This window comes from Benincasa hispida, chromosome 1, assembly GCF_027475165.1.
Source record: "Benincasa hispida cultivar pf3 chromosome 1, pf3_genome.v1.1, whole genome shotgun sequence".
In the NCBI taxonomy this organism is placed as follows: domain Eukaryota; kingdom Viridiplantae; phylum Streptophyta; class Magnoliopsida; order Cucurbitales; family Cucurbitaceae; genus Benincasa; species Benincasa hispida.
Window position 1 is genome coordinate 72,673,773 of NC_143478.1, and position 20,383 is coordinate 72,694,155.

General features: G+C 33.0%; 3 protein-coding genes across 6 annotated transcripts; all 3 read right to left on the bottom strand.

Annotated features, from left to right (window-relative positions):
- LOC120086670 (uncharacterized) lies at window positions 1-1,743 on the bottom strand. Its single transcript, XM_039043423.2, has one exon. It carries the CDS (start codon window positions 1,517-1,519, stop codon window positions 209-211), a length of 1,311 nt encoding a protein of 436 aa, XP_038899351.2. The 5' UTR covers window positions 1,520-1,743; the 3' UTR covers window positions 1-208.
- A 4,507-nt stretch (window positions 1,744-6,250) lies between these two features.
- Window positions 6,251-10,117, bottom strand: HAB1 (HYPERSENSITIVE TO ABA1). The gene is made up of 4 exons (XM_039037791.2): window positions 8,279-10,117; window positions 7,506-7,865; window positions 7,314-7,419; window positions 6,251-7,170 (listed from the first exon to the last, which is right to left on the bottom strand). Exons 1-4 carry the CDS (start codon window positions 9,086-9,088, stop codon window positions 6,836-6,838), a joined length of 1,611 nt encoding a protein of 536 aa, XP_038893719.1. The 5' UTR covers window positions 9,089-10,117; the 3' UTR covers window positions 6,251-6,835.
- A 2,433-nt stretch (window positions 10,118-12,550) lies between these two features.
- On the bottom strand, window positions 12,551-19,259 carry LOC120090629 (dihydrolipoyllysine-residue acetyltransferase component 2 of pyruvate dehydrogenase complex, mitochondrial). Of its 4 annotated transcripts, XM_090310953.1 has the most exons (21): window positions 18,901-19,259; window positions 18,490-18,581; window positions 17,373-17,460; window positions 16,929-17,005; window positions 16,680-16,750; window positions 16,480-16,520; window positions 15,992-16,047; window positions 15,843-15,917; window positions 15,634-15,726; window positions 15,177-15,422; window positions 15,015-15,087; window positions 14,733-14,827; window positions 14,250-14,335; window positions 14,100-14,175; window positions 13,750-13,817; window positions 13,600-13,666; window positions 13,426-13,521; window positions 13,233-13,335; window positions 13,053-13,148; window positions 12,849-12,961; window positions 12,551-12,589 (listed from the first exon to the last, which is right to left on the bottom strand). In XM_090310953.1, exons 2-20 carry the CDS (start codon window positions 18,526-18,528, stop codon window positions 12,891-12,893), a joined length of 1,617 nt encoding a protein of 538 aa, XP_090167079.1. In that variant the 5' UTR covers window positions 18,529-18,581; window positions 18,901-19,259; the 3' UTR covers window positions 12,551-12,589; window positions 12,849-12,890. The 4 variants fall into 4 exon arrangements, with proteins under 4 accessions (XP_090167079.1, XP_038904281.1, XP_038904287.1 ...); XM_039048353.2 differs by having other exon boundaries at window positions 12,551-12,961; XM_039048359.2 differs by lacking the exon at window positions 18,901-19,259 and adding an exon at window positions 18,668-18,802 and having other exon boundaries at window positions 12,551-12,961.
- Between the last annotated feature and the right edge of the window lie 1,124 nt (window positions 19,260-20,383).

Consider the following 20,383-nt stretch of genomic DNA (forward strand, 5'->3'; position numbering starts at 1 on the left):
TTATATTAAATACATTTTTTTTATTTTCTCTCTTCTCATTAAGTGGCTTCGAAAATAGTGAAATATATACAAAAATCAGATATAAATAAATGAAAAATGATACAATTGTCCTAAAAAGACCTCCTTAAAAAAAATCAAAATTCAAGATATTTATGAAATACTAACTTTTCTTAAACCCCTAAATAAAATTTTTGGGCCGAGCAACTTACTATTCTGGGCCCATACGGCCCAAAATGGATGTCTTCGTCTTCCTCTGCCTTTCCTTGATCGAGTTCATCCTCTCCAATTTCAAACCCTCTCTGAATCTCTCAATGAAACTATCAGCTTTACTGTTTACATCTGGAATCCCACGAATTTCCGTAATCGTTCTCTCTGCATTTTCGTTTCTTGTTGAATCCCCTTTCATTACAATCTGCAATTCCGCCGCCGTCGACGGCGGTTGCTCACCGGTGCTATTTTGGGTTCTCACACCAATGAGTTTTTGCGGCGGAGATTCTGGTGGCGCTGGGAAATCTCTATTTATTTCGCCGATTATACTTGAAGTTTGGTAGTGATGAACCGCCACTGACGGCGGTGGCGCTGGTGGCGGAGGTAAAGGTCGATTGTACCGATGTTGTGGAGTAAGAAATTCTTTGAAATTCTCAACACCCTTTTTCCATTTCTTCATCTTCTTCTTCTTGTTGTTCCTCTTTGTTTCTTTACTCTCAACCTCTCTCTGTTTCTCGTTTTCGTTCATTTCACCTTCCAATGCCTGAAAATTCAGTCCGAGCAATTCAGGTTCAAAATTTTCATCCTCTTCATTGTTTCTCTCTACTTCTGCTTCAACCACCGCACCTGGCGGCGGAATTATCACCGGCGGCGAAGAAGGCTGAGGTGGTGCTGTCATTAATGGCGGAACAGAGAACTGATGCAGAGCCGAAAACGAAGAGGAAATTTCTTCATCATAAACAGAAAATGTAGCTCTAGAAGCTCTTTTGGAAACAAACCCATCATCAAAATCCTTCAAATTTCGACAATGCTGAAGAGAATCTGAACTTAGAGATTGGTAATTGGTCATATAACTACTGCCGGAGGAGAGGTTCCAGTATTCAACGCCGGGGACCTCCGGTAGATGATGGAGAAGAATCTGGTCCGTCCGATCTGAATAACCATTCCATTGATTTGGGGTTGAAGGATTTGACTTGTGGGTTTGTTCTGAATCATTTGAAGTAACAATAGCGCTGTAAATTTCTTCTTGTGTGTTTTCGCCATTGTTTTTGCTGAGAAGCCCACAGGCAATGGCGAAGAGGACCAAAGCAAGACTGACGAAGTCCATGCTTTTCCATGGAGATTGAGGCTTAAAGAAATGGAAACTGAAACTGTAAAATGGAGAAATTAAGATAACGAAGATGAAACAGAGAGAAATGATGAGGAAGAGTATTGCAAAGGCATTGAAATTGAGGGATTGAAATGGTGTAGTACGGCGGAGGTAGCGGTTGTCGGAAGTTGGTTCCGACCGGTGTGGCGGCGGAATGTCCATTTTGGTTTGTAGCCTCTTTTTTTTCTAATGGGGGAAGAAGTGTTTTTGTGTTGCCACTTGCCACAGTGTGGAGAGAATAGAGCCATATAAATCATATCCATATTTTATTTATTTATTTTTATAGTGAGTGCAATTTGTAAAATGTAAATGTAAAATATGAATTGTAATCTCCACCATAATAAATAAATACAATATGTGTTACTTAAAACCCACGTACACATATATTATCAGGTAATGATAAGATATTTGTAGTTAGAATCCTCTCGGCTTTCGGTATTAAAAAATATCTAATTCTTATTATTATTATTATAAGGATCTCTTTTACTTTTGTCCACTCTTCGTTCACACGGTTCTTGAAGTAGACGAGGAAGGGTGAGCAATACGTACCTAGAATCTTTTGTCACATAAGAAGTAAGTATAGTTCACTAGATCTACTAAATGTACTCTCAATAAAAATTGTGTGAGTGTACAATTATGCTTCGTCATAGAATAAATCTAGTATTTATTTTTTTTCAATTTATCTCACTTTACATATCTAACCTTTGTGATTTTTAATTCAGTATTTAGATTAAAGATTCAAGTATCATAGCCTCCATGCTTCAACCACTCAAACTATACTCAATTTAAATATCTAGTATATTTTACAAGGGAACTTATCATCTCCACTATTGTCCACACATTTGCCTAAAGTTATACTTTCTTTTTTTTTTTAATCTTTTAACTTCTAGTTATTTACTGTCAAAGTGAGCTTGGCCCAATTGTATTGGTATGCACTAATTCCTTAGAGTAATGTATAAAAAATCGTTGAATGGAAAAAATGTAATAGTGACTGCGACACCCGCTTGAATTAAGTCCGACAAAATGACATATAGACATGTCAACTTTTCAACCAGCATTCTACCAATTTTTTATTTTTTTACACCAAGAGCATTTTTGACATGTCAATTTTTCGATCAACATTCTAACAATTTTTTTATTTTTTACTTTAAGTGCAGTTTTGAAACCTAAAATGAAAGGTCTAAAGTAAAGTTGCAACTTTTGAAATGATAATGATATTTCTTAAACACCAAACAAAATGAGTAGTTTTATGATTTAGCCTTAACGTTATCTTGCTTAGTAGTTAACATATGCAATCTTCTCTATAAACTATAAGTCTGCGAACGAAATATAGATATGAAACTAGGGTTTAGGGTTTAGGGGAACTTTGTTTAAAAAATATTCATTTAACTTTCAAAAGGTTTATTAATCTCCTTAAACTTTAAAAATAATAAAAAAAAAAAAAAAAATTGAAAGATACTCTCACAATTAATTTTGGGATGTAAAGAGTTCGTACTTTGTTTTAAAAATACCTATGAACTTAAAGTTTCAGTAATATCCTTAAACTTTCAAAAATTATGACATGTTTTATTTTATTATTATTTTTTTTTTTTTTTGTAAGGTTAAGGATGTTAATGTAGTGGCTTTTAAACGTTAGAGGTATTTTTAAAATGAGAGACTAATGGTTCCTTTTATGCTTACAATATTGATATTTTTAACATTTTCTTAAGTTCCAAGGGTATTATGAAAATCTTTGAAAGTTCATGGGCATTTGTAACCAAAATTCAAACAATGTCCATATAGAGCTAACAATATGAGACTGTTTGTTACACAAATATTGTTATGGGATTTCAGATATTTAATATCTATATTTGTTTCACATGATTTCACCTTTTAAAACCCATAATATTATTACTAACTTTAAAGTACATATGGCATGAGATTTTTAGTGCCTCCATAGTTGTGAGATTTTTATACCTAGGAGATGAATAAAGTCCGATTAATTAATAAATTAATATCAATTAATTATATTTATTTATTAAATGTAAATATATTATTTAGATTTAATAAATTTTAATTAATACATTTATCATAATATCTTAATTATTTAATATAAAATTTAATATTAATTATTAATATTCTAATGAATTAACATTTATTTAATTATTTTATTAATTAATAAAAAAAATTAAGTAATGTTTAATTAAATCTATTCTTGATATTTTAAATGATTTTAATGAATCAATATAAAAATATATTAAATAACTAAAATTAATTATCATTATTTTACTTGTTCACTTATATTTGATAAAATAATTATTTCGTTTTAGTTTCTATATACAAAAATGGTAATCAAACACATTGATTTAACTTCCCTACATTAATTATCATGCAAATCCAAACATAAAATTTAAATTTTAGATATTTAATATCTATATCCATGAAACAATAGTTTTAGTCAAACAGCCGCTAAGAATATTTTTTAACGTTTGCTTTAAAAGTTTAATTATATTATTGAAACTTTTAAAACTCTATAGTTTTGTATTCCAAAGTTGGAATATTTTCTATAATTTGTCAATTTTTGCAAAAACTGTGTCTTATTATATCATTTTTTTCTTTCAAGTATAAGAACAAAGTCTATATATATATATATATATATATATATATATTTATAAAAAAAAAAAAAAAAAAAAAAAAAAAAGTTAAATAGTTGCTAGCAAGAAATAAAAAGTTAAATAGTAAGTATTACAATTTATTGGTAATGGAACTTTATGTGTTACTTGAATCGTTAATAGAATAATTGGGTGCACTGTCTCTGTGTATCTCATTCAATCACAAAAGAAAGAATTTATAAAATACATCGATGCAGCGAAAAATGAGATTTAAGTTAAATTCATGGCTAAGCAAGGTAAATCCATCCCTTAAAGATGAGAGAACTCTCACAAAGAACTAAATGTTCTATATTCAAATGGATGATCGAAAACCAAATATTCTATATTAAAATGGATGATCAGAATCTCTCTATTGCAAACCCTAAATGGTTGTCTACAGCCTTACATGAAAATAAATAATTAATCAATTAATTATAAAATATTAATTTATCTAAATTAACAATTAAACAAATATCAAATTTAATTATACTAATCACTCTATAATTATCCTCAAAATCACACATGCGCACACACATGACTATTTTTTTTAAAAAAAAAAAAAAAAAAAAAAAAAAAAAAAAAAATCCATCATGTGATAACTTAAGATTGAACGCTTGAATGTATAGCACAAAAATTGGTGTAGTTCAGAATAGATATAGGTATTATTCTTGCCAATATATATTATAGTTTAATTAAGAGCATATGTTAGAATGAGATTAGAAAAAGTATCCCAATTAGATGAGATGAGTTGTGAAAGGAAAGGCAGAAGAGATTTTATATGTTGTTGTGTCAATACTCATAAAGAACTGGAGACAGCACGGTCCATGTTTGGTGGGATATGATTCCAACCTCATGTGACTACTGGATTCTCACTGCATACATTACTTTAATTCACCTCTTTATTTCTTTTTTTAACTTCTAATTACTATTTTCATTATTAACTTTAAATTGATACCATTTAAGTCTTGTTTGATAACTATTTCGTTTCTTATTTTTTGTTTTTAAGAATTAATTTTATTTCCTCCTTCTTTCTTATAATTATTTGCATATTTTTTTATGATTTGCACTAGTTGAATTCTTAGCTAAATTTCAAAAACAAAAACAGGTTTTTAAAAACTACTTTGTTTAGCTTTCAAATTTTGATTTGGTTTTTTAGATCATTGGTAAAATTTGACAATAAGTAAAGAAATTTGGAAGTAAAAATAATATCTATAGGTTTAGTTTCTAAATTTTTTTTTTTAAAAAAATATTAATTGATTACCAAACGAAACTTTAATCTTTTGTTTTTTTATTTCGAGAACTAAAACATTGGTCTTTCTTATTAATTTTGCTCTTTTTCCCTTAAGAAAATCTTAAGAAATCTTTTTTTCTTTTTTAACAAATTATACTTTTAGTCCAAGTTGTGAAGTTTCAAAAGTAACATTTTGATCCCAAGATTTGAAAAATGATTTTAAATGATCTTTAGAATTAGTTGACGTAACAAAAGAATGATGTGGGAGTTAATTAGATAACATTATTAAATGACCACAATAATTTATATAAAATTAATAATATCACATCAACATAATCTTATCACATCTTTTTCTCAAAAATAAAAATAAAAAATAATTGACACATCATCAATTCAATAAGTCAACTAACTCGAGAAACCGTTGAAAACTATTCTTCAAATCTCGAGAATAAAGTATCAGATGTATATCCAAAATTTTTAGGTTAGAACTGTCTCGTAAATTATCTTAGTTTACTTTATCAATATGATAGTTACATAACACACCAAGTATCTTGGTTAAGAATTATGTAGCAACCTTAATGGAGTTACAATCGAAACCGTTCCACACAAATTTAAGACCTATTGACTAAATATATAAAAACAAATATTCTTAAAATAAATAGGCAAGGGTTAGACGGACACAATTTGTAATTTCACCCCTCCATCCCATACCATCTTAACATTTGAACTTCATAATATAGTCTTTTTTATATGAGATCCTAACTTGAAAACAATGATATACATCTCTTAACTAGGTGGTCAACTGTAGCATCATTAGTGGATATATCGAAATCATATCATATTAGTTAAGTATTGTTTGTTAAACATGTATTACGTCTGTCGGCTTTGAGTTTCATAGTTAGCTAGTCAACTAATGAATAAATCAACTGATTCGAGACATATATCCTCAACTATAAGTTCAGAAGTTCAAACACATTCATTTAAATTCAACTTTAAAATAACAATTTCTTCAATAAACAGTAGATGAAAAGATGGAGGCGGCAAAATGAAATGAATGTAATAAATCTACAATATCATTGTCTTGTAAGGAATTTGGAGTTGATCCAAGAAAAAGATATAACTAATCAAACACAACACAACCCTGAAAACAATGGGGATGTTGCTCTCCAATCCTATTTCCTACCATTGAAAAGTAGTAATCAAGAGACTATATAATGTAAGCAGAACCAGATAACTCAACTTATATCCCCAGAAGTTTAGACTTGGCTGTAAGAAACCAAAGAATAGATCCACAGAAACTGTATCAGTAAATCCCAAAATTCTCTACCTATACAGATGGTATGGCAGTTCAAGATGGCATCATCAAGTATTGGGTATGGTGAAGTCCAAAAGCATAGATTAGAACTTCATTACAGATGCTGTTTCTCTTTTTCTGGTGAATTTCCATGAGGAAAGTTCTATGATACATATACAGTTTTCTATATTTTGGAACTCATTAAAACTCGTGAGAGTACGAATGGACTGAGTTGTAACCTGCTAAAACGTACTGTGTCTCTTGAGGTATGAAGCTATGAGCTCGATGGGCACGTTTAGTTTGGTTTGGTATATTATTTGTTGTCAAGATTTGGTCTTGAACTTCCTTTGAGCTTTCAAGTCCACTACAATCACAGAGATGTTGTCTTTGCTTCCCTTTTGGAGAGCAAGCATTGAGAGGTAATCTGCTGCAGCTTGTGCAGCTGGGTCAACTCCTGTGCCCCGATCGGCAAGAGATGAAGCCCCGTGTTTCCTGTGCCAAAGCAGAATCCGCCTTCGAGCTACTTCACAGACTTCCTCATTTGTCATCACATCCCATAGTCCGTCGCTGGCTAAAATAAGACATTCATCTTCTTTCGCGCGAGGAACGAACATGACTTCTGGATCAGGAATAATCCATGGCTTCAAATATCTGTCACCTGTTAGGTATGTGGAGAACGAGATAAATCTAATCTCTCTGTGCTAAAGTATAGTTCAAAAGGCATGCAATTCCATTGCCACAACTTCCAAATTACATGATGCACAAGCAAGAGCAAAAAAGATTTGATCAGAATGAACGTACCAATGGATCTTGACATTGCAAGAACTCCGAACACACGATGTCCATTCCACTGGATGACCTTGCCTCCAGATGATTCAATCCTAGCATATTCATCTTCACGATTTGGCTGTGGAAAAATTACATTTAGTATTAGTTCCTTCACAAGATAGAGGTTGCTCTATCATTCTACATGAGATCGGATGCATAGCGTACTTTATGATCGACCGATAGAGCCATGGATTCTTTACCACGGTATAGGACTGCTCTTGAATCACCACAGTTTGCAACTATGATGTGTGATGAACAGACCAAGGCAACAACAGCCGTAGAGCCAACAGTTTCCGGGGCAACAGGCTCAAAGCTTGTATCGGAAACATCTCCACCACTCCCACAGACTGTTCTACCAACTTTTCCTTCTATTTCATCATCAACCCTATGAAAGCAATTGTTAAAGGTTCTCTCCCAATCCTGCTGCCAGTTTTCTCCATTGCTTCCATTATTTAAATTTTGTTGAAATCCTCTTATCTCTTCAGCTAATGCCAAGTGTATGCGTTCTTGACAATAATCAGCAACCTACATGAAAACCTTTATTTCAGAATACAACACAGAACTCGAGAATCGTCTACTGTTAGCAGGACACATTAAAAGTTCTAAACTGCTTGATTGTGCTGTTTAAAATTTTTGATTGTGCAGAACATAAATTTTGTTCATATACTAAAAAGGAAGAAAAAACTTCCATCACTGCTTCAAGTCCTCCTTTCTAAAGTATAGATCCTATACAAGTTTTTACAAATTTACATAGACTATGAAACAGACTCGGGTCAAGAAGAGGAGGTAGTAAAAGATAGCAAAATAACTGTTAAGTTCTACACATACAGAATTCAAAACTCTTTACAGTCAAACAAGAATGACAGCACATTCAGCAAAGAGAAATTGAGGAGCTCTTTAGTAGAACAAATTAACTGCTGTCTGGTAAGAGATAATACCTGAGGGCCCCCATGTCCATCATAAACACCAAAAAAATGGCTGTTGAGATGTGTTATACTTTGACCGGCTCCATTCAGCATACCATTTCCTACAAGCATTTTGATAGGAATCTTTGCAAAACAAGGAACGGCAGAAACTGCATCTTCCATTTCTGGTCTTCTACCACAAATCGACACAGACCCCCAAAGGGGTACACAATCGCGTTCAAAGACACTACGGATAACTTTATGAACACTATCCCCCCCTTTCGATTGGAAAACTACTGCAGGAACATTTAGCTCCGACGATGCAGATACTTCTAAATCTGGGCTTACTGTCGCCACAATAAGTTCACTAGTAGGGATCTTCCCTGATTCCACCAAGATGATAGCCTTAGCAACGATATGACCATTACTAACATCTCCAATTTTGACAACTTCTTGCACATTAATACTTGAACCGCCATCAATAGCAAACAACCCATCATCTACCATTTCATCAGGATCATCCAGAGTAGCTAAGGATGCATCTTCCTTATCTACAGTCAAATTTGTGCCATTCTTCGGCAATAACCCCCAAAAACTGTCTATACCTTGACCACTCTCAGTCGGTTGCGACACAGTTACGCTGTCGACTATACCATTACAATCATGGCAACTACCATTACCAATAGAACCCGACTCAGGGGATGATGCAGAGAACAAATTTACTGTGTCCGTCACTAACTTTAGCCGTGTGAATTCGACATGACCAGAATTTACTGAGCTATCAGACTTTGGATTACCCAAACTAAGGGTCAGAGAAACAGCAGGAGACATCTCTTCCATCATTCTTACAAATCCTACAGATATCTATCTATCTATCTTCCAATATCTCTACAACCTCATCATTTAGCAGATATATTTTCCCATCACAACATCTTACCAATCAAACTAGAGAAAACTAAGCTGATTTAACTTCTACCAATCCTCAACATAAATCCACAAAACTTTTCAATGACAAACTTCACAATCAAATTACAGATTCTCAATAGTGTAAGCTCAAAACAAGCAGAAGAAATCAGTCGCCTACTCCTTAGATCTATATAAGAAAAAGGGATCTAACCTTGCAATAATTCAAAATTCAAGCAATGACAAAAGAAGGAATTCCACCAAAAACTTCACTCACCATCAAATTCTTCCCTTCTGATAAGAACTGCTAACTATCAACAATCTTTTCTCCAGTATCAGCTCTTATATACTCAGAAATATGAGAAACGAGGATATCTCACCTTTATCCAATAAAGAAAAGAAAAACCCGCGAAGGAGACAGGTGGAAGGATCTAAAATAAAGTGAAATCACAAGAAATCCCCAAAAGGGTTCGCCTCTTTTTTCACATAGAACTTGACAGTTTCCTGGATCCAAGGCAACCCATCAAAATCCGATCCAAAACAACGAATCTTTTAACACACACACACTCCTCCTCCTTTTTAGAAACGAAAAAACCAAAACCCACATAGAATTAAACAAAAATCAGAAGTTTAAAGATCCCATTTGCTCAAAAAGGGGAAGAGATTAGGGGAAATTAGTAGTAGAAGAGAAGAAGAAAATGAACAACACTTCTCACCAGTTGAATGTTGTGGAAAAGCTGAAGGAGTAGTAGAATCAAGAACTCTATAATGACTTTGATTCTATTTTGATTTATCAACTCTCAAGAGAGAGAGAGAGAGAAATTTTTTGAAAAAAAATTAAAAATTTTAAAAATGGGTGTGTTTTAATTGAGACAATGAAGCTCCATCGATGGACACGTAGTGAGTATACAAGTAATTATCTTGAATCGTTGAAAGCTGTCTGCGACAGAAAAATGCTCGATTCATATCACCAAAGGTTATTAACTCATGGATCTTTCATGAGAAAAGACACGTGTCCAGATACTTTTTTATTTTTTGGAAAAGGCAAAAAAATTAAAAATAGAAAAAGTCCACTGGGGACCAATCATGTCGATGGAATCTGGACTTTGTTAAAAGAGAGGATCCTTTGGGATAATGCCACGTGGTGGACTTTGCTTTGTCATTGACAAATTTTTCCCCCAAACGCTTCTCTTTCTTCTCTACTCTCTCACGTAACAACAAACCTAATATTTTTACAAATAATCAAATAACAATGGCGGTGCAAATTATTTCTTTTTTATTTTATATATAAATAAAAAGGGAATTGCATGCATTTTATTATATTATTATTGTTATTGTTATTATGTTTCTTTTTTTTTAATTCTTTTTTGCTTTTTGCGATACATTTTAATCGAAATTTTAGATCTAAATTCTTTTTTTATCTGTGTTGTTTTTTAGAACATGGATCTAAGTTTAGTTGGGAAGTTTTGATCTTATCGATTTGATATAGTTTTATATGATATATGTTTGGATTATTTATGGGAACTTGGAATATGTGTAATTTATGTTTGATTTTCTCATTAGTTTGAAATATATTATCTAGGTCAACTTGTAGATTTGGTCCCTATTATTTAGAGAGAGCTAGAATTCAGTTTCTATTATTAGCATCGACTAGTTATGAGTTTTTATTAAATTATAGGAACTAAATTTTAACTTTTAAAGTGGTATGATAGTTCATATGACATAGTCCTTCTATTATTAATCTCAAAGTCAGAGATTCAATTTTACTACCCCATATATTACCTAAAAAACTATATGGACCAAATTCTGATGATATGATATTAAATTTGTTTTTACCCATCAATTTAAACTTTTGGGTCAATTAATAATTTTACATGGTACTAGAGTAGGTGGTTTAAGGAGGTTATGTGCTTAAGCTTTTGGTTCAATCGACAATTTAATATTCTAATTTTTTTCAAAGAAAAATTATTTTAAATAACAAAAAAAATTCAAAAGAAAATTATTTTAAGTGACAAAACTGGTAAAAATATTTACACAAAATATCTATCGCAGTCTATTACAGTATTTGTAATATTTTATTATTATTTATAAATATTTTAGTTCATTTTTCTATATTTGAAAACAATATTTTTTTCAAATTATAGAGACCAAAATTATGTTCGTAAGATAATATCTCTTAAAGGTTTGACGTGTAAGTTTCTACTCTCGACTTTGTTTTGTTATATAAATTGTTTTAATTTTTATTATTAAAAAAGAAGGAAAAAAAAAAAGATGATTAACATACCAATCATGAACATAGTTAAGTCATAAACAAAACCACGATATAGCTTTTTACCTTTTTCAGTTTAAAATCTTAACTATTTAGACTGTTTGGAAAAATAAATTATTTACTATTCTATCCATAATCACTTTTTAATCCGTCCTAATATTCCATCCTGAGCTATTAGATATAACTTTTAGATTTTAGCTTCTTTGAAAATTTAATATCTTCCCCGACCATTTTTTATTCTCAAATTTATCATTCCATGTTAATTTATTTTCTCACAGTTATTCCCAAATTTTAATTGATTAAATTTCTTATAACAATTATTAAAAAAACACTTTTATCTAATAATTTAGATTAAACAAGATATACATATATAATTTAAAATTTAAAATTACCAACGACTATTTCTTCCTCTCATAATTAATTTTTCTAAGAACACAATTACTAATAATTATTTTAAAAATTACAAGTTTATCGAAATTTTCATTATATCGTAAAAGTATACATAAATCCATACAATAACAAAATGTCAATAATGTAAATATAACTAATAAATGTCAACTTATTTTTTATTAATAAACTTAAAAAGAGATTTATTTATTAATTTTCGATATTTCATCAGTAATATTTTCATCGACGTCTACCTTTTAAACATTACTTGCATTTATACCTTTTGCTTTCTTTTTTTTTCCCTAGAAAAGAGAGAGGGGGTGTGCATAACTTTATTTTCTTGAGCTCATTGATGATTATGTTTTGCAGCTTTAGGTGTAAGTACAAAATGGAATGTGAGAGATTGGCGTTTAAAGCATTATCCTTTTAGTTTTTCAACTAAATTAATTGGGCACACATTTTCATGCACCCCAAATACACTGCATGCGCATCCCAAACCAATCTCTGCATTTCGTGCCTGAATCTCTGTCATTCCCAACTTGCAATGTCATATCTTTCGGCTAAATCATAACCCCATTGATAAGCTCTGCAACAAAGCAATGGCTCCTTGCCTTCTATTTATCAAACTTCTGATGCAAAAGTTCAATGTTCAAGCTCAAGACTGAGATATCATATCGAAAGAAGCAGTTGAAAGAATAAAGACCAGTTTAGATTGACTTTTTAAGTACCTAAAATTGTGACCGATGGAGACAAATTTTCCTCTTCGTCGTCTATCTTTTATTGATCTGGCAATGGACCAATGGAAAAGTCTGTGGCTCGTTAAAAAAAAGGAAAACAAATTACAAGCTACATTCGGAAGTTTAATTCCTCAACAATGACCACCTTATTCCCTTTAGTCTATATATGCAAACTCCAATCTCCTTTGGTTGCCAAGAAGGAGACCGTAAGGGTACAACCGAAGCCGAAAATAGAAAATCCAAAAAACTAGCTGAGATCGCATTCATATCTTCCCACCACAGGATTGCTTATGCGACAAAACAATACCTTTTTTTGCTTTTTGGTATGAAAATGGTGAAATCAATCAATCTATAGCAACATTGATTCAGGATTCTCGATGTAACCCTTGAATGCTTTGAGCCAATCTGCACCAATTGCCCCTGAACAAACAAAGAACATAATGTTACACACCTTACACTTCTTTTTTCAAGTTTTATAGAATCTTAAAGGACTTCAGGTTCAAAATTCTACCATCAATAACGCGGTGATCGCAGCTCAGTGTAACAGACATGAAGGAAGCAAACTTGAATTCTTCAGCGCCTGATCCTGGTATGACCCTCTTCTCAGCTGCTCAAGATTAAATGTGAATGTTAATAATTTTAAAGAACAGCAATAAAAAAATAAAAACAAAAGATATGGTCTGCATCATACCAGATCCAACAGCAAGAATGCCCGACTGTGGAGGGTTGATAATGGCACAAAATTGTTTGATTCCAAATGGACCTCCCAAGTTAGACACGGTAAAAGTGCCTCCCTACAAAAGGATTTAACTGCGAATCAAAATCCTAAAACCAAGAGTAAATCTTGTTCCCATAGCATCAAACCAATATTGAACGCTGCCCACCTCATAATCTTCTGGTTTTAAGCTGTTATCTCTTGCTTTCTGAGCTAATTTCTTTACCTCATCCGAAATAGTAGATAAACCTTTTTTGTCTGCATCCTGTAGATTATACAAATTCACATTTTCTTGAACATAAAGCACAGTATATTAATAGCATATGCAGAGACGACTACTGACCCTGATGACTGGTACAAAGAGTCCGTTATCAGTCTGCACTGCAACATTAATATTCACGTTGTGATACCTGGATGTGGACAAAGAAAAAAATCACATCACAATGTGAGAATGAAAATAAGCAAATTAGAATTAACAAGTCTTATCACTTACTGTCTAATATAATTGTCCGTCCATGAACTGTTGCATTGAGGGACTTTCCTAAGAGCCAAGGCAGCAGCCTGCAGCAGTATTATGATTACAAGGATTTTTTTCATATATATAAATATATAAAAGATGGGGTTGGACCGTTGGATAGAATGGATGTAGAGAATTGTTGAAAATATGAAGTACGTTTCTCTCCTAGGCTTAGGTTTCAATATACATATATATAAAGGGCAAAAAGTCCTAGACCAATGAAAAGAAAAATGAACAGATAGAAAGTCCAAACTGATGATAATTGCTTCAGTACCTGCAGAAAACAACTGAACCACATACCCAATTATATAATTTCTTTAAAATACCTTAATAACAAGGTCATTGACAGAGATCCTCTTTCCACCAGATGCTTCTTGTAGTGCATTTAGCTGGTTTCTCAAACTGCAAAAAGAATGCTGATTAAATCTATAACTTTGGTCAATATTTAACTGCAAATGTGTGGAGGAATTACTTACTCCATGAGCTTGTCAACGCATGTATCTACTGTTAAATAATAATGAGGAATGGTTTGCTTTGAGAATAGTAATCGTGATGCTGTAACCTGTTAAAATGTAGAATATTAGCTCTTGGAAAACATGGCCCAAGTTGGAATATTTAGAATGGTATGTCTATTAACCCAATAAATAAGATTCAAATTTGAAAATAGAGAAGCCGCTAACAAAACATATAACAGATACAAGAAATCCACTTGATAGAATATCCAACAGCTGAAAGGTGTAGAGTCTGATATAAAAAAACACACAACTGCATTACTTTTGTGTTTCTAGAACATGTGCAAGCCTGTATGCGTTGTTAAGGAATAAAGTAGCAAAGACACTGAGAATATAGATGAAGGCACTGCAGAGAGTGAAATATCACCACATTACACTAAAAGCTTGCCAGAAAATACCGAGAAATTTTATTATCGTGGTGAGAGAGATGGAGAAAGCGGGTGGTACCTTTCTAATTTGAGTGTGTGGGATATCACTATAATCCAATGGTGCACCTGCTGCATCCTTGGCTTTGGGAGCTGTTGATTCCTTCCCACGTGAAGCTAGAGACATATAAGGTAAAAGATATTAATGGGTCACGTTTTTAACAATAAGAAACGTATTATAGGTATGAAGACAACAGAGATGTCAGATGTTAACAAATATTAACAGATCGAAGACAACAGCACAGGAATAAATAAATAAATAAAGATGTCGGTGCCACTGCCCAGCATAAAGAAAATGAGTTACCCAAGTAATCTTCTATATCAGCCTTCACAATGCTCCCATCAGGACCTGTTCCTTTGATACTTGAAATGGGCACCTATGCTCATAAAATTCAAAATATAACTAGAAAGAAATCACAAACATAAGGTTCCAAATATTAATTGAAAAAGATATTTTGCAACGAACATTGTTTTCTTCTGCTAATTTTCTTGCCAGAGGACTAGCAAAAATACGCTCTCCAACTGGAGGAGGAGGACTCTGCTTAACAGTCTTTGGCTCAGATGAACGAACAGGTTCTTCAACTACTTCTTTCTTTGGTGGACTAGGGGCAGATTTCTCCGCAGCAGCTGGAGCACCAGTATTTGATGAAGTGGGTTTATAATCTTTAAACTTTGCTATATCCTCTTCATCTTCAACAGTAATGGCAATTACCTATAAAAATAAATAAATAAATAAAATATTCATTTCAACCATGTCAAAGTGTGGGAAAAATATCATGTGCCTCTCTCCCAATAGAGCTTTCAATGATGGCCATTGTCATCACCTCTATGACAATGGTGCAATACAACGATCAATCCTTTTCCCCTTGCAAGTTTTCACAAAGATAAGAGGGATGGAAAATGATGGAAAGCATTATCAATACCTCACCAACTTTAATTTCCTTTGCTCCATCCCCACAAATTATCTTGGCAAGATAACCTTCCTCCATGCATTCCATTTCTACTGTTGCTTTATCCTTCAAGTATGCAGAAGAAAAATCAGAAACTGTACTTCTATAATCCTACCATAAAAAGGCAGTAAAAAAAAACTACTTTCAGCCTCCAACTGCAAAAAGGTATTAGAATAATATACCGTTTCAACTTCGCAAAGCACTTCCCCAGGAGAAATTTTATCACCCTCTTTTTTCAACCACCTTGCAATATTGCCCTGCATACCATAGAGAACAACTTAGCATTTATTTGCCAATAAATTATTATGCCAAATTAGTGACCATAAGCTACCTCTGTCATTGTAGGGGACAGCGAAGGCATTCCAACCTCTTGATGTGGGGGAAGACCTGAAGCATGTTGAATGATTCTATGTAAAATGTATATTTGAAGATAGTTTTCCATGGGAAGATAAGTTGAACGTAATACGAAAAGACAAATTTGAGAAAAGAATCTTAACAAAATCCAGCATGAAGTGCAGTTATATCATTGACAAGTACATAGTTAGAGTTGTTCTTTAGAACTCAAGGATGCAGTTGAACAACCTATAGAATAGATCCTATTCAAGTAAGGCCATCATAGTTATAGTTGTTCTAATGAAAAATGGCATTATGCAAACACTTCATGCTTAATCGGGTTAGAAGTAAACAAAACCACACAATGATGGTGGTGGGGAGAATCATAATCAAAATCTTTCTGTATATACAGAAAATCAATTGAAAAAGTGAAGCAAATTCATGTATGTCTGCAGAATGGAAAAAGAAAATAAAACCACAATGTACCTGAATCAGAGGAGAAACCTCTCATAGCGTTAATTCGTGAACTGTTGGGGGAAAAGACAGATATTAGACACTTTTTGAGTTTTGATCACGATCAGAACAATAGCCCTAGCATCCTAACTCACAAATAAATTGCACATGCTGATATGTAATGTGTTGTTTTATAAGGGAGCGTGTGTGCATGTGTGTGGTTAGATGCTGACCCAGAAAAGGGATTCCCAATACTTGTCGTCATCATTGAAACACCTCTTTGACATTGTAGAAAGTGCGATCTCTACAAAGGGAAGAGTACAATGCAGTACAAAACATGTTATATCAGAAGTTGTTACACAAATGGTACAGTGACAAGCTAAAGCAGAAGATGGAAGAAATTATGACAAGCAACATTTCAATCAGCTAGAAAGTACTGATTAATGATTTCATGAACAGACAAACTTGTGGTTACAACTCACGTTGTTAAAATTGGCATAGTTCTTGATTCCCCCCTTTTCCCAAGCCTGGTAACCACGACCCTGGATCTTCCAGATTTCTGTGAAACAACTACTTTTGTTAGGGCAACTTCAAGAGCCAGCTGTTGGAGACTCGGAAGCACTCACACTATAACAGTTTATATAACATGCAAAATAATCAAACATATAATTCATTAAACTGACCAACAAAACAAAATTTCATACCAAAGTACCAAAGTAACCAAGCAGTGTTCTTAAACTTCAGATGTTCTTAAACATATAATTCATTTCTAATTAATTACATCAAATAAATACCAAAGTAACCAAGCAGTGTTCTTAAACTTCAGATGTACAATCAGGAACATTAGAGGATAGCAAATAAATACCAAAAAGTAACCTGACCAAGCAGGTTTTCTTGGTTCAGAGTTCTTGGTTACAACTGCTTACCATTGTCCTTAACAATAGAGGACTGCACATCCTCTGAAAACCAGCGAACCACGCTAGCTTGCCGAAGTAACTTTGGAGCACTTCTTAACTGCAAGAACAACATGCATGGGATAAACGTTCTGATTAAAACCAGGGAACATTGTGAGAGCCTTGTATGAAGAAACGGCTTCGAGAAGATGAATGTGAATCATGAGAAGTATAAAAATATATATATATTATATATATATATATATAAAGAATCAAGGATAAATGCATGTACATGAGAAGTATAAGATAATTCCTAATAGTGACATTGGCAAATCATTGAAAAGAAACAAATGATGCCACGTTCAGTTTATGAGCATCCAACGCCCTATCGGAATGCAATATCCTATCAACAACAAACCTCTTCCATGGCTTTGTATGATGGACATGATATAATTTGTTGACATAAATTAGCAAGTGAGGGTTCAATTATGAACCTGTGATAATAAATCAGTGTATTCAAGTTGAAAACTACAGGACAACTATAAATCAGGCAATGCAACAACATTACACGGAAGTCAATGAGCATGAGCAACGGTTCAAATCCACAAGAACAGATAAAAGAACCTCCCTCCAGCTAAAACTGACATCCAGCATGAAGGGGTGAAACTAATATGGCCAATTCCCCCCAACCCCCACCACACCCCACACCAAAAGTAACGAAAACCAAATATATAAACACCCCCCAAAAGCTTATTTGTGGAACAAGGAGAATCAATAAGGTTCAATAGCATGATGAGGGGAAAATGAAGAGAGAAAATGAAAGAACCATAAATAACCTTAATAAAAAACCAAAACTGCAATCGAAATGAAATGCCCATCAGATATTAGTGTCCATAAATAAATATTAGCTTAATTATCCCATTCGATATAGCAGCTAAATTTTGTGCGCAATACAGTCAAAAGTCTAAACGAATTTGAAAGACCACAAAACAAAATATATACCCTCCTGTTTGTGCAACATGCATATGACCCAAATCACGAAGCTTACAACCAGAATGATTCAGAGAGTAATTCCAAAATCAAATTGGAAACAGATGAATCAATAATTCACAGAGTACGGAAATGATGTGATATTCGAATTGAACCTCACCTTTTTAGAATGGTTGATAATTTGCGATGCGTAAGCCATATTGTCTGGCGCAAAACTGGATCGTCCAAGAACAAATGGAGATCGATCTGCAGCTGAGATGATGAACAACACGTTAAAAAGGAAATTAGAATTGGAATATTGGGTAAAGCTTATTAGGGTTCAGTAGTAGATCTCTGACTCCGATTCCATTCAGCTTAATTCACGTCGAGGCATTTGTTTTTCTGCGACTTTTCGTTTATTTCTTTTTCTCCCCACGCTAGGTGGCAGCTAGGGGTCTGCACGGCTCAATTCGCTCTGGTTTTCGCCGAATACCATAAACCGAATCGAACCCCTTAATTCTCAAAACTTCTAAACCGATAAAACCGAGGATTTCTCCGCTTCGGTTCAACCGAATGTTGGATTTACATTTACCTTAATTTTACCCACCGACGAGTTTGGAGGCGGCTGCCGGCCGGAGATGAGAGTAAGGAGGGTGGAGGCGTGGGCCGACGTACGGCGAAGAGTAGCGCAGTTGCCGGCACGTTGTTGGCGGCGGCCGAGGAGGATAATGTTACCGTTGCCGGCGAAAGGTTGGGCGACTGCCGATTAAAACTGATGGGAGATGGAGAGTGAGAAGTAGAAAATGGAGATAAATGGATTGGGGAACGATACGAGAAGAACCGATTTCTACTTCCGGTTTGAACCGCTCGGTTCGGTTCGATTTAGTCGAGAAAACTCTCGAGCCGGGCTTGGGCTGGGAATTATTCAATGTACATAAAATATTAAAACGCAGACATAAATATAACCTAAAACAGTCTTAAATATAGCAAAAACGTACATGTAGTGATTATAATTTGTGATTGTCTTTTAATTAGGATATAGCCATCGACATAAATTTGTATTATCAATTTAAGGACAAAGATTCATTCTCCCACTCATAAGTAAAAAAAAAAATGTACCTCTAAAGTTATTGTTTTCGATTATAATATATATATTTCTAAATCTCGAGATAGAAGTTTGAATGCTCTATCAATTTTTTTTTTTCATTTATTCATGGTTATTATTTTGGAATAGTAAGTTTTATTTTTGTTGTTTTTTTTTCTATAGACTTTTTTTTTTTTTTTACATTGAACCTGTATAGATAAATATCTAATATGAAATTATTTATATTTTGCCTGTTAAAGGGAAATTCATTTATTTAGGATTCAAGTATTTAGTTTAAATAGGAAAATTCTATTTCTTTGAATACTTTTATATATATATATATATATATATATATATATAAGTGTCCTTTTTGGACATTTGGAAACGAATGTTGGCTCCGGGAAAAATTTGTCCATCTGGGCGCGTAAGGGTCGCAATTCGCAAATATAATCATACGACACCCTTCCGTCAAATATGAGTTAAACTTTGTTTTTTCGGATATCTCGATTTATACTCCAAACTTTTTAGTTATATAGATATAAATGTACAAATTTTTGTTAATATATTAATTTACACTATTTTTAGATTTGGTTTGAATAACATCATATAAAATTTATAATTTGAATCAATCAAATTCTTATGGGACAATTAGATTAAAGGAATTAGAATAAAAATAAATATGGAAATAGGTAAGGGATACATATCCCTTGGTACAAATTTAGAAACTTTAAGCATGGAAATAAGTTATTCTCATACATTTTTTATACCCATAGATTACAGCCAAAAGTGTGTATTCTTTTATTCCCACTCTCTTCCCTTTTAATATATATATTAAATTTACAATTTAAACAAAATTATATTATGTTTTAAACTAGGGAAATTTTCACATATAGAAAAAATGTCAAATTATAAACAGAAATAGCAAAAAAAAAAAAAACACTGGTAGACATTGTTAGACTAGTATCAGTATCTATTAATGGTAGATTTCTAT